Below are 14,314 nucleotides of genomic sequence, written 5' to 3'. Positions count from 1 at the left end.
TTCACACAGTCTCCTCTTAACAGTTGTTCTAGAGATGTGTCTGCTGCTAGAACTCTGTGTGGCATTGACCTGGTCTCTAATCTGAGCTGCTGTTAACCTGCAATTTCTGAGGCTGGTGACTCGGATGAACTTATCCTCTGCAGCAGAGGTGACTCTTGGTCTTCCTTTCGAGGGGCGGTCCGCATGTGAGACAGTTTCTTTGTAGCGCTTTGATGGTTTTTGTGACTGTACTTGGGGACACTTTCAAAGTTTTCCCAATTTTTCAGACTGACTGACCTTCATTTCTTAAAGTAATGATGGCCACTCGTTTTTCTTTACTTAGTTGCTTTTTTCTTGCCATAATACAAATTCTAACAGTCTATTCAGTAGGACTATCAGCTGTGTATCCACCTGACTTCTCCACAAGGCAACTGGTGGTCCCAACCCCATTTATAAGGCAAGAAATCCCACTTATTAAACCTGACAGGGTGACTACCTCTTGAAGCTCAAAAAGAGAATGCCAAGAGTGTGCAAAGCAGTTATCAAAGCAAAAGGTGGCTACTTTGAAGAACCTAGAATATTACATATTTTCAGTTGTTTCACTCTTTTTTTTGTTTATGTATATAATTCCACATGTGTTAATTCATAGTTTTGATGCCTTCAGCGTGAATCTACAATTTTCATAGTCATGAAAATAAAGAAAACTCTTTTAATGAGAAGGTGTGTCCAAACTTTTGGTCTGTACTGTACGTTATTTGTATTCAGAGTAAATTGCCGTGTTGGCACTTTGTGATAAAGAAGTGGGTTTTGGGTGGCAGTTTGGGCACTCTGTCTCTAAAAGGTTCACCATCACTGGCCTAGGCTAAGCTGTGAGAAGGCTGCAGTTCTACTGCAAGCATCAGAGCCTTCTCAGACAGCTGATTGATGGGATCCCGGATGTCAGACACCCAACAATGAGATGCTGCAGCACGGTGGCTCGTTGGTTAGCACTGGTGCCTTGCAACAGTCCGACCAAGGTCAACATCTGCATAGAGTTTGTATGTTCTCCCCGTGTTTGAGTGGGTTTTCTCCTGGTACCCCGGTTTCCTCCCACACTTTAAAGACATACAGATAGGGAACTCAGATTGTGAGCTCCATAGGGGACAGCATGATGCTAATGTCCGTAAAGCGCTGTGGAATATGTCAGCGCTATACAAGTGCGTAAAATAAAGGTACTAGTCAGAGTTCAGTTTCAAGTTTTAAAGTGGTTTTCCACTTTAAAATCAACTACCGAAGTTATACAACGAAGTTGTGTGCGACCTTGCAAATAACTTACTTCGGCTCATTGGACTGATCTCCGTACAGTATTATATCTGAAGTTTTGAACTAAGCGACTTTGGATGAAGCACCCGAAGCTCGCTTCGCTCAACACTACTGATGACCTATCCAGAGGCTAGGTCATTAGAATAAAAGTCTTGCAAAACCCTTTTAAACATCTACACTACTTTCCGTTTTCGTATTTCCGTTCCACAAAAAATAGTACATGTCCTATTATTGTCCGCATTACGGACAAGGATAGGACTGTTCTTTTAGGGGCCAGTTCTTCCGCTCTGCAAAATACGGAATGCACACGGACGCCATCCGTATTTTTTGCAGACCGCAAAATACATGTGATCGTGTGCCTGAGCCCTTAAATAAATGTTTTTGCGCCATTAGTAATTCACACAGAGTGAAAGTCAACATACAATTCTCACAGCTAGGCAGAGATTAACCCTTTATGACATAGCTGCTGAATTTTTTTTTTTTTTTATAAAGACCAATTCAAAAAATTATTTTAAGCTGAAAATAAGTAATAAAATTGCCCCCGAAGGTGTACATAAGCTTTAAAGGGAATCTGTCAGATCCAAAACACCCCTAAAAATAGTTTGGTGCCAAGTCTGGATATGTAATTTTTATCTTCATACTCGCTCGTATTCTGACGCTTAGCTCCAACAAACCAGCAGTAAAATGCACTGAGAGGAGTCCTCTCCATTATGTGCACGAGCACCGGAGTCCTCTCATTTTACTGCTGGTTTGTGGGAGCACAGCGTCAGAATGCAAGTGAGTATGAAGATAAAAACTACATAACCGGACTCTGTGTCATTGACACTATACACAGCTCACTGTAGTTAGGGGGTTGTTTTGGCGCTGAGAGATTCCCTTTAAGCCGGCTTTACACACACAGATTGCTGACCAGTCTTACACAGATAAGTTTGGCACGCCCTTGTAAAGGTGATTGATCTCCTCCTCCCGCCTCTACACCGTCCATTTTAGTATCGGGCGTAGTAAATGAAGGACGCTCGCCTGCTGCTGTCCTTCACTCACTGCGCCTGTGCCTAATACTAAAATGGACAGCGCGGCATTTGCTGGGCACGGAGGAGACCGAGGATGTCAATCACCTTTACAAGGGCGTGCCAAGCGGTGAGAGGACGGAGCCTCTAGGTGCTGCAGCAACGCCCCACTAGCTCCTAGAGGCTTATTTGCAGATCATGAAAGTAATTATTTAGCGCGAACGGCGGCAGGCAGGGAGAGATGAGCCATACAGCTATGTTCTGCTGACATTAGCACATTGCTAATGTCAGCCAGCTACATAACACTTTAACTATTTTCGCCACATGATGCCTAATTGTGAAACTGAAACTAGCGAAATATCTGGAGATCTCCTTTAAATCAATATAAATTCGTTATTGTAATACGCTGAAATATTACTTCTGCAAGTAATACAACAGATGCTGACTCTGAGGATTCCTTGTTCTCTTGTGTTTACTTATTAGAGCTGGGAAATTATTACAGAGGATGATGCTACGATATACAGCAACCATTCTGTGCAGCCCATGCCTGGTAATGATCTCCAAGCACAAGTCACTGATGAACTCAGTAGCAGACTCCACATATCTGGAAATGTACCCAATGGTCGTCACAGCGCCAGCACTGTAAGTAATTTTACTTGCTGTTAGTGTTACATAAAATATTCTTATTATTACTAATAACAGTTAATACAAGAAATAGCCCATCATCCATGTATCACCCCAAGTCTATAAATGTGATCCAGTTTGCAGTGTAAGAGAATGTGCATTTGCCTTTATTACTTTAAATCTATATGCCGCCTTAGGCTTGTGCGCAGCCTTTTTTCTTTTGAGCATTGTATATAAAAACTTCTTCATATTACAAGAAAATATCTAAAATTAGCTCTTTGCCAATATGTCTACCATTTGTCCCCATACATTAAATCTGGATTGAAATATGCTCTTAAAATAGTAGCTCTACATTACAATATATTCTTCAAAGATTAAAGATTTTTTTTTTTTTAGTTTAAGGTGTTCCGTTTGCACAGGTAAGTGCCCCTCCTCCTTCTCAGTGTGACAGACAGGCTGCCATACATTGACATATACACAGCAGTCAGGAGAAGGGAGCGCTCTCCTCATATATACATCAGGCACATGAACTGTATGTCCCATGTATTCTTTCATCACTCCTAGTAGTCAAATGGAAGAACAATTTTTATGTGTGTCAATTGGACGACTAGATGTACAAACCTGTAAATGTAATATGCTGCCGATATACAGGTCCTTCTAAAAAAATTAGCATATCGTGATAAAGTTCATTATTTTCTGTAATGTACTGATAAACATTAGACTTTCATATATTTTAGATTCATTACACACAACTGAAGTAGTTCAAGCCTTTTATTGTTTTAATATTGATGATTTTGGCATACAGCTCATGAAAACCCAAAATTCCTATTTCAAAGAATTAGCATATCATGAAAAGGTTCTCTAAACGAGCTATTAACCTAATCATCTGAATCAACTAATTAACTCTAAACACATGCAAAAGATTCCTGAGGCTTTTAAAAACTCCCAGCCTGGTTCATTACTCAAAACCGCAATCATGGGTAAGACTGCCGACCTGACTGCTGTCCAGAAGGCCATCATTGACACCCTCAAGCAAGAGGGTAAGACACAGAAAGAAATTTCTGAACGAATAGGCTGTTCCCAGAGTGCTGTATCAAGGCACCTCAGTGGGAAGTCTGTGGGAAGGAAAAAGTGTGGCAGAAAACGCTGCACAACGAGAAGAGGTGACCGGACCCTGAGGAAGATTGTGGAGAAGGACCGATTCCAGACCTTGGGGGACCTGCGGAAGCAGTGGACTGAGTCTGGAGTAGAAACATCCAGAGCCACCGTGTACAGGCGTGTGCAGGAAATGGGCTACAGGTGCCGCATTCCCCAGAAACAGCGGCAGAAGCGCCTGACCTGGGCTACAGAGAAGCAGCACTGGACTGTTGCTCAGTGGTCCAAAGTACTTTTTTCGGAAGAAAGCAAATTTTGCATGTCATTCGGAAATCAAGGTGCCAGAGTCTGGAGGAAGACTGGGGAGAGGGAAATGCCAAAATGCCTGAAGTCCAGTGTCAAGTACCCACAGTCATTGATGATCTGGGGTGCCATGTCAGCTGCTGGTGTTGGTCCACTGTGTTTTATTAAGAGCAGGGTCAATGCAGCTAGCTATCAGGAGATTTTGGAGCACTTCATGCTTCCATCTGCTGAAAAGCTTTATGGAGATGAAGATTTCATTTTTCAGCACGACCTGGCACCTGCTCACAGTGCCAAAACCACTGGTAAATGGTTTACTGACCATGGTATTACTGTGCTCAATTGGCCTGCCAACTCTCCTGACCTGAACCCCATAGAGAATCTGTTGAGAGACGCAAGACCCAACACTCTGGATGAGCTTAAGGCCGCTATCGAAGCATCCTGGGCCTCCATAACACCTCAGCAGTGCCACAGGCTGATTGCCTCCATGCCACGCCGCATTGAAGCAGTCATTTATGCAAAAGGATTCCCGACCAAGTATTGAGTGCATAACTGAACATAATTATTTGAAGGTTGACTTTTTTGTATTAAAAACACTTTTCTTTTATTGGTCGGATGAAATATGCTAATTTTTTAAGATAGGAAATTTGGGTTTTCATGAGCTGTATGCCAAAATCATCAATATTAAAACAATAAAAGGCTTGAACTACTTCAGTTGTGTGTAATGAATCTAAAATATATGAAAGTCTAATGTTTATCAGTACATTACAGGAAATAATGAACTTTATCACAATATGCTACTTTTTTGAGAAGGACCTGTATAGGGCACCCTACTAAAGGAGTTTTCCACTCCACTAGATATTTCAAATAGGTCGTCAATATCAGATTGGTTGGGGGCCCACACCTGGCCCCCTAACTAAACTGCTGCTTCCTGCAGCCGTCATTGCCAGAAACAATCTGGCGGATGGAGTCGGAAGCAGAAGGCTTCATTCACGGTGTAATGGCTGTGCCAGCGTACTGCCCACTCACTAGAATATGGCAGGAAGCCAGCACGACCACTGCACAGTGGATGGAGCCTTCTGCTTCCTACTTCGTCAATTGTCTTAATTCTGGCAGTGAAGGCTGATCAGTGTTGGTGCTAGGCATATTCTAGAACTTTTCTGGTGTGAAAATTCCCATATTATGATTCATATGTGCCTCACATTGCTTACTTCTTAATATATTTTTGTTTCTTTATATTTTGTGAAGGCCCATTCCAGCAGAAGAGAGAACCTGCAATCCTATACACAAGAGGAACTTCCCACATTACCAGTTGTAAGAATGCTTTCCCTTCTAAGGCACAATAACTTGGCTATGTTGTCTAATAACATATTTACTTTTGTCTTGTGGTCTGTGTGCAGCATAGATGCATCTTTGTATAACAAACTGTAAACTTCTAACGTCTAGGAGAGGTTATGCAGTATTACTTTCCAGGGTGCACTTGTGTGGATTTTTACCTTATGGAACAAAAAGTGTGCGTTATTACTACGTATGGCACTTTACCTTATGAGGTACAAAATCTGGCTCTTTACTATGTGATGCACTGTGACCATCGGGGGCACTAAATGGACACGGTTATCTAGCACTATTATATTTGGGGGTACTATGTAGTGATATTTTTTGGGGGGTGTAATTATAGTTATGTTTGGATTATCAGCTAAATGGAGTATATGTAGGTTGGCGAAGCTGGAGTGGGTGCTCGAAAAGTGAGGAGCCAAAGTTGTCACTGTTGCAAAATCTATAGACACAAGTTGTGGCTGGAAGAAATTGTCATGGTGGTCCGGGCCAGACAGGAAAAGTAAACGGCTCCAATCAGAGAACATGTATGTTGACTGCAAAGTCAGTGTATATAAATGTATTATAATCATACTGCAGAGCACCTGTGTAACACAGATATCTGCCATTATTTGTTCACTGTATGGTGATAATATGGGTCTTTATATGTTTTTTTTCAGTAATAGTATAATAATATTATATAGTCCCTATTTAGAGGTATTGGCATTGATCCTGGTATGGCGTTACCTGAGTTGGGGGCCCACTCGGCTATATGTGTTTTACCTCCCATACGTAAAAGGGTTGTCCGGGTTCAGAGTTGAACATGGACATTCCCCCTTCTTCTCCCACATAACCCCTCTAACATGAAATGCTCTGATGCTCTCCCTAAGCTAGTCATCTGAATGAATATGGAATTTCATTCATTAAATGGTAGGGACTTCCCTATCCCTCTAGGGCATCCAGACCGAACTTCTCCGTCTTATACTCATGGGGACCGAATCCTGGTTACCCCATGAGGTCCATATACAGTGGGTCAGTGATTGTGCTTTATATACAATAAGCACACTTGCATATCTAAATGACCTGTTGGTTATGTTGCTTCATTTCACTATGGTCGCAGGACCTGCGATCATGTGACGCCCCATGTGACCATGACGCTGTGGTCACATGATGGGTCACATGACGGCATAATGGGCGGAGCTTAGATGACGCCGATGGTTCAAATGGTGCAGCTGAGCCGGCGTCTCTTGCTGCACTGCCACACGCAGGACCCAGCACACAGACTGTGCAAGAACAGGAACCAGTCTGCATCGCAGGGACAGGTCCACTGACCGGTGACTCCTGACGAGCTAAGTACCTCTCTTCACCCCCATCTGTGACTGCGGCTCGTTATAATGCCACACTATGGGGGTTGCTTGAAATAGTAATGATACATATCAGCTGTTAATAACCGTGCTGTTTACAATTTAAGTGTGATTTGGTGAACTGTCCCAACTGGTGGACAAGTCACCCCTATTGTTGCTTATATCCATTCTTGGGGCCCCTGACGAACTGTAACACAACAGGGAAACGCGTCGGGCCACCCATGGTTATTGAGCTTCTCAGCATCATCAACGAATACATATGTGGGGTGTTCTACCCTGACACCCACACATATATTGTTTTTCAGGACACTATCCTCACAGGTCTAGTGTACGACTAGCGATCGCCTCCAGGGACCTGGTGGCGTATCGCAGGTGGTGTACCATAACGACTTCTAGGGACTACCTCCCCCCTCACTTGCTCCCTGTCAGGACGAAGCTGGGCAGTCAGAGCACTGCTTAGGGAGAACTGAGGGTTTTGGTTAGGAGGTGGTGGTGAACGGGAACAGGGCTCCTTTAATAGGGCGCTACTAGGGGCTGAGACCCAGCATCCCTCCCTCCCTTTCCTCCCTCCCTCCCTAGAGTCACAGTATACTCACCAAGAGTAGGGTGGTTCCACCCTGCTCCTTCCAATTCTGCACCTCACTTTAGGGCATTTATTTTATTTTCATTAATAAAAGTTAAATATTAAAGGTGACCATTATTCCAAAATTGTCTTTTCTCCCTAAGCTAGGCAGAGGCTTTCGCCTAGCAGTGAGCCTGTTGACGTCACCAGTACTAATGGATGGGCTTTAATGCAGCCCTAGCCTGTTAAACAGCTGGGGCAGCACTAAAGCCCACCCATCAGTGCCGGTGACGTCACCGGCAACACTGCTAGGTGGAAGCCTCCACCTGGCAGTGTAAAGATGTAAATAAAAAAGCCCTCATGAAATGCTCTGATGCTCATGTCGGAGGGGCTGAATGGGGGAATAAGGGGTTTACATCCAGGTTTAGCTCTGAACCCGGAAAACTCCTTTAACCCCTAGCTACGCCTTTGAAGCTGCCACTAAGGTCAGTATCTATAGGACTGACAAAGATGGCCAAATACAGCGCTCAACTGACACACCATTCAAATTGGGTGAGGGAGATGGGTATCAGTGGTTGCAGGTATCACCTATCCAGTGGAATACTCCTGTAATAATGCAAAATTTTATATTTTTTTTTATATATAAAAAATGTTATTATTTTTCAGTTGTTACCCACATCTTCAGGGTTACCACCTGGTTGGGAGGAAAAGCAGGACGAGAAAGGAAGGTCATATTACATAGATCACAATACAAGAACTACTACGTGGGAGAAGCCTGTAGTTCAGGTATTACAATATCATTGTTATGGATCTTATTTGCATAATTTACCTGTAAGTACTGGTTAAAGAGGTTATCCCTTAATTAATGTTAAAAATAAAAAAACAGACATAATAAAATACTTGGTTCTCTAGGGAAAAAATATAAAATGGTGCAACACAGGGCATTACCCCAGTAGACCCACAAAAGGGGTGTGCAAGGTCCTCCTCACCTTGTGGAGTTGTAGAGGCTGTAGCCCCATGTCTGACCAGGAACTCTGGTTATTCCAGTGTTGGAAGCTTAATAAGGATGAGAAAAAGGACTTGGATAAGGATGATGGTGCATGACATGACAGTCTGTTTCTAACAAAGCTTGAACCAGCCATGTAACGCTCAAAGATCCAGAGGAATCCCCGTTCATAGCTCCATTTGCTGTACTACGTCAGCTGTAAGCCTGGGGGGGGGGGGAGGGGGCTTTCATTCTCCTGCAGCTCTCATTCTCCTGCAGCTCTCTCCCTGTTATAGCTCATGGAACGTGTTCTTTGATGGAGCCTTCTCTGTGTAAATGTCACAGCTCAGGGACGTACCCTTTCTGCTGCAGCTCTCTTCCAGCGACAGGCATGGCAGTCTCATTTACCTGTTTTAGCAGTAGAAAATGGTCTAAATCGAACTGCATAGAACAACGGAGGTCCAGCATCTTATTACAGCAATTGTCCCTTAATTAAACATAACGTGTCTTCTGTTAGATCACACAAATCATAATTTTCAGCTAGAATGTTGATAAATACTGTAAATGGTTCTCTATGTAGGTATTGAGGTTATGGCGCCCACTGATGTTATCACTCTGCCTTCTGTGCAGTAGATGGTCTGGGATGGTCTGGGAGGTGGGGCACAGCTACTGTCCTCCAGCCCTGGACATGCTAGGTAGGCATTGTGGCAAAAAAGAATCAGAAGAACACTAGGGGCGCCACAGCAAGTATGTGTAACAAATATTTTTTCAAATGATACCAATTGAATTGATTAAAAAGTGATATTTCAAATTCATCTGTAAGTGTTGTGGAAGTGTGGAATTTTTGTCGAAGAATAAGCTCGTATTCAGGATTCTTGCAGAGCGAGTTTAATAGCAGATCCTATTGTTTTCACTGTACGTATGAGCTGCTTCTGTTTATGGAAACACAATGTGAATGCCCGCAGGGCTCTCGGGAGGTAGCGCTCACAACCTTGTGTGTCCCTAATGTTCACTCTCAGAAGCCTGCACCTGTGGAAATGTCACAGACCTCACCCACCCAGAATGTTCCTAGTGGTCGTCAGCAGCAGTCGCCATCATATGAATCCACCAAACAGACTGTGGACCAGGATCTGGGATTCCTTCCCAAAGGCTGGGAAATGAGGCGTGCCCCAAGCGGACGCCCTTTCTATATCAATCACATCACAAAGACTACAACATGGGTATGTGAACCTTCTGCTTCTTTTAGTGATGGCATTATTCTGACAGCACAGGCATGGGCGTTTTATAGTTAGGCTTCCAGTAATACCAATCAAGGAGGTGGACTGTAAACTATTGATTTTCATTTTCAGTTTTGTTATCTACATGTATTTCATAGATGTTTTCCTCATATCCAGATACATGATGCTTTCACATTTTGAATTATGTATGGTTAATTCTAAAATTCTAATTATATTTTGCTTTGTTGCTTTCAGTATCCGTATTTAATTTTTTAGTCCACCTTTCTATATTCTATGCCTGTGATTCTCAAATTCTGATTCTCATATTACTGCGGGAGAAATTGTTTCTATACCTAGGAATCCCCTACACACATTGTGAGAATGCCACCCAGAGTGTTACAATCATGGGCACTTTTATGCAATTTTGCATCAAAGTATAAAGTTTTGTAAACAATAAGCTGCATTCACATATCTTCATGTAATCAGAACAGACAAAATAAAACAATCTCGAAGGAGTTATCAGCTGTACAACCGCTCAACTTTTCTCTGCTTTTGTAGTCTCTACCACTACCAGACACTTTTGGCCGTGGCTTATTTCCTGGGAGAACAAAAGGATCAGGCAAAAATATTCAGTTTGCTTGATCCTTCTCTACCCCAGCCTCATCTGTAAGGAAATAATTAGGAGCTTTCCATACACATTAGTCAGCCTTTGTTAGTGGGTTCGGCCAACACTGATGTGTATGGGAGATTTACAGGGAGCGATAAAGTTGTCTGTGAGTAGGGCAGTTTGCCTTAAAGAGGTTGTCCGAGTTATGAGAAAAAAAATATATAGCACTGAAAATCTGATGGGCAGCAATATATAACTAAGCTAAGCAAGTTTTATGCAAACAAAAAAATATATATTTCCTCATTTCCCTGGTTCTTTTCTGGCCCTTTGTTTACATGCAATAAAAACAATCTCTGCCCCTCCCCCTGCACTGCTAATGGAGTGAATACAAGTGCTGCCCTGACTGACATGTCTGCCTGCTGGGAGACTCAGCAGCATGTTGTATGTGTAGAACTACAAGTCCTAGCTGTATAGTGACACTGCTAAAGGAGTGAATACAAGTACTGCCCTGAGTGACATGTTTGCCAACTGGCAGAATCAGCAGCATGTTGTATTCATAGGACTACAAGTCCCAGCTGTATAATGACACTGCTAATACACACAGGATCTTCCCCCTACCTTCTTGTGCAATGCTCTCTCTAGTCTGTCAGCTCCTGTGCCCAGAATTGTCACTGCTGCAGCTAGCCAGTCTGTGCAGCTGAAGGGGTTAAGAATCCTAGGAGAGAGCAGACAGCCGGGCAGTGAAGGGGGGTGTGGCCAGCACAGTGACTTAAACAAACATTATTAGAGCAGGGAGAGAAGCTGACATCACAGGTCATGTGACCTTCAGTCAAATCTGATAAACCAGGCACTGCAGATAAAGTGAGTTAATTGTAAAGTTGTTATATTTGCCTAGTTAGAAACATAGAAAGAACAAAAAAAATAACTCGGACAACCCCTTTAAACATAGAAACATAGAATGTGTCAGCAGATAAGAACCATTTGGCCCATCTAGTCTGCCCAATATACTAAGTACTATGGATAGCCCCTGGCCCCATCTTATATGAAGGATGGCCTTATGCCTATCCCATGCATGCTTAAACTCCTCCACTGTATTTGCAGCTACCACTTCTGCAGGAAGGCTATTCCATGCATCCACTACTCTCTCAGTAAAGTAATACTTCCTGATATCACTTTTAAACTTTAAAAGGGTGGGTCACTTCTGCAAATAGCATTTATTATGTAAAGGAAGTTAATACAAGGCACTTACTAATGTATTGTGATTGTCCATATTTCCTCCTTTGTTGGCTTGATTCATTTTTCTATTACATTATACACAGCTTGTTTCCATGGTTACGAGCCCCCTGCAATCCAGCAGTGGTCATGCTTGCACAGTATAGGAAAAAGCACCATCCTATGTGAGCTCCCACAGTCCCGGCCACCAGAAAGGCTGGCGCCTTTTCCTATAGTAAGCAGACGACCACTACTGCTGGACTGCAGGGTGGTTGTAACCATGGAAACGAGCAGTGTATTATGTGATGGAAAAATTAAGCAATATGTATAATAACAATACATTAGTAATTGGCTTGTATTAACTTTCTCTGCATAAGTGCCACTTGCTGATATGAGAAAACAAGTTGATCATATACATTACTAAAAGCAGAGCTGTTATTTTCCAGTGATATATATATATATAACATCTTTATAGTACTTTTCACAAACCTCTCCATCTTGATGCACCACCTCTATAGCCTTACATCCCAGTGCATCAATAGATGAAGCTATACTACTAGCCAGTATACGTATCTGTCTAAACCATGTATATAGCCAACTTGCTGGATTCAAGTAAGTCTGTATTTAATATCATGTCTTTAGGAAGATCCAAGACTGAGAATTCCAGTACAGCTACGGCCAAAACCACCTATAGATTTGTCAGACCTGGGACCACTACCAGTAAGTAAAATATAATTCAAAGGATGTATATCGTGTCAGATACAATATGTGCGGTAGAACATTTGCATTAATGGCTACTTTTAAAAGGGACCAGTCACTTTGAGCAAGCAGTCTGATCGACAAGCAGCATGTTATACAGCAGGAGGAGCTGAGCAGATTGATATACAGTTTTGTAAGAAAAGACAACTATTCTACGTGCTATGTTAGGTGGTCCTAACAGTGAAAAAAATCTACAGATGAGCGGCAGTGTGGATTCCCATTGAGGATCAATAGGAAGCAGAATACACAGGGTTTTCCCGTGGATCTTGGCATGCAATAGGCACAAAAATCTACATGGAAAATCCACTATGTGAACATACCCTTACAAGATGCCTCTTAGGCCCCATGCACACGGCCGTTGTTCACGGCCGTGTGCGGGCCGTGGAACCGCGGCCTGGATCCCTCCTGAGAGCAGGAGCGCACGGCGTCACTGGTTGCTATGACGCCGTACGCTCCCTGCTGCCGCCGCAATACAGTGATACACTGGTATGATCTATACCAGTGTATTACTGTACTGTGCCGGCAGCAGGGAGTGCAAGGGAGAACAACGGCCGTGTGCATGGGGCCTTACTGGTCCTCCCTTAAAGGATACCCGTCTCTCATGAAAACATGTTGTAATAGGGCATTTAAAGGGTTTTACAGGATTTAATATTGATTTATCCTCAGGATAGGCCATCAATATCTGATCAGTGGGGGTCCAGTAAGTGGTGCGGCCTCTTCGCAGTTTAACAGGTACACTGAACAAAAATAGAAACGCCACACTTTTTTGGTTTTGCTCCCATTTTGCATGAGCTGAACTCAAAGATCTGAAACGTTTTCTACATACACAAAAGAACCATTACTCTCCAATATTATTCACAAATCTGTCTAAATCTGTGTTAGTGAGCACTTCTCCTTTGCCGAGTTAATCCATCCAAACCCCACAGGTGTGGCATATCAAGGTGCTGATTAGACAGCATGTATATTGAACAGGTGTGACTTAGACTGCCCACAATAAAAGACCACTCTGAAATTTGCATAGTTTTTCCTTACTAGGGGGGAGGTCCAGAAAGTGTTGCCTTTTATATATTTGTTCAGTGTAGATTGCTGTCCATTGGATAGCAGATGTGCTTGGTATTACATCTCGGCCTCATTCACTTGAATGGGACTGAGCTGCTCCTAGGCCAGTGATGGCGAACCTTTTACAGATCGAGTGCCCAATCTGCAACGCAAAACCCACTTATTTATCCCAAAGTGCCAACACGGCAATTTAACTTGAATTCTACAGTCCAATATAGTATATCTTCTATGTATATTATCATTAGCTATAATAGCCGCCTACATTCAGTGCACTGCCTGTGCTGCTCATAGTGCGCCCTGCGCTGATGAATGGCAGGAAAAGTCTAAGGCATATTGCAGGGAGCGTGTGCCCACAGAGAGGGTTCTGAGTGCCCCCTCTGGCACCCGTGCCATAGGTTTGCCCTGCATCACTGGTCTAGGAAGAAGAGCACCGTGGCCTCTTCAAACAGCTGATCAGTGGCGGTCCCCAGGTGTCAGACCCACAGCGATCAGATATTGATGACCTATCCTGATAGATCGTCAGTATTAAACAGGGTGTATAAATCAGTCATCCTATGTCATTCCAATAAAAGGGGTATTCACTGCACTGCTCCAGATGTAATTGCGGAATAAATCTAGGTGTATTATACTGACTATGTCTCTCCCTTGCAGCCGGGTTGGGAAGAACGAACACACACCGATGGACGAGTCTTTTATATTGACCACAGTAAGGAAAAGTCTTTTACAACAGAATACTGTTAAGATTGGATCTCAGAAATTTGAGGTACATTCTTATTTTTCCCAGACACAAAGAGAACTCAGTGGGAGGATCCGCGCTTACTGACTGCAGCAATAACAGGACCGGTAAGTTGTTATTAGTAAGTTAGAACTTCACAACCCCTATATAGCCTAGTTATTTTGCCACGTGCAGCTTACATTTGGTTGTTAT

At 43.0% G+C, this 14,314-nt stretch overlaps 1 protein-coding gene across 4 annotated transcripts in view; it reads left to right on the top strand.

Moving 5' to 3' along the window:
• The window catches only part of NEDD4 (NEDD4 E3 ubiquitin protein ligase), a 184,572-nt gene that overhangs the window by 144,757 nt on the left and 25,501 nt on the right, over positions 1 to 14,314 (top strand). For all 4 annotated transcript variants that reach the window (XM_044279683.1, XM_044279682.1, XM_044279680.1 and 1 more), the window contains 7 exons: positions 2,772 to 2,930; positions 5,556 to 5,621; positions 8,214 to 8,333; positions 9,552 to 9,752; positions 12,211 to 12,288; positions 14,038 to 14,092; positions 14,171 to 14,229. In XM_044279683.1, coding sequence (XP_044135618.1) covers positions 2,772 to 2,930; positions 5,556 to 5,621; positions 8,214 to 8,333; positions 9,552 to 9,752; positions 12,211 to 12,288; positions 14,038 to 14,092; positions 14,171 to 14,229 — 738 coding nt within the window. The remainder of the gene's footprint in view (positions 1 to 2,771; positions 2,931 to 5,555; positions 5,622 to 8,213; positions 8,334 to 9,551; positions 9,753 to 12,210; positions 12,289 to 14,037; positions 14,093 to 14,170; positions 14,230 to 14,314) is intronic.

Source organism: Bufo gargarizans, chromosome 2 (genome assembly GCF_014858855.1).
Source record: "Bufo gargarizans isolate SCDJY-AF-19 chromosome 2, ASM1485885v1, whole genome shotgun sequence".
Classification (NCBI taxonomy): domain Eukaryota; kingdom Metazoa; phylum Chordata; class Amphibia; order Anura; family Bufonidae; genus Bufo; species Bufo gargarizans.
This window is presented reverse-complemented; position numbering and strand designations above follow the sequence as displayed.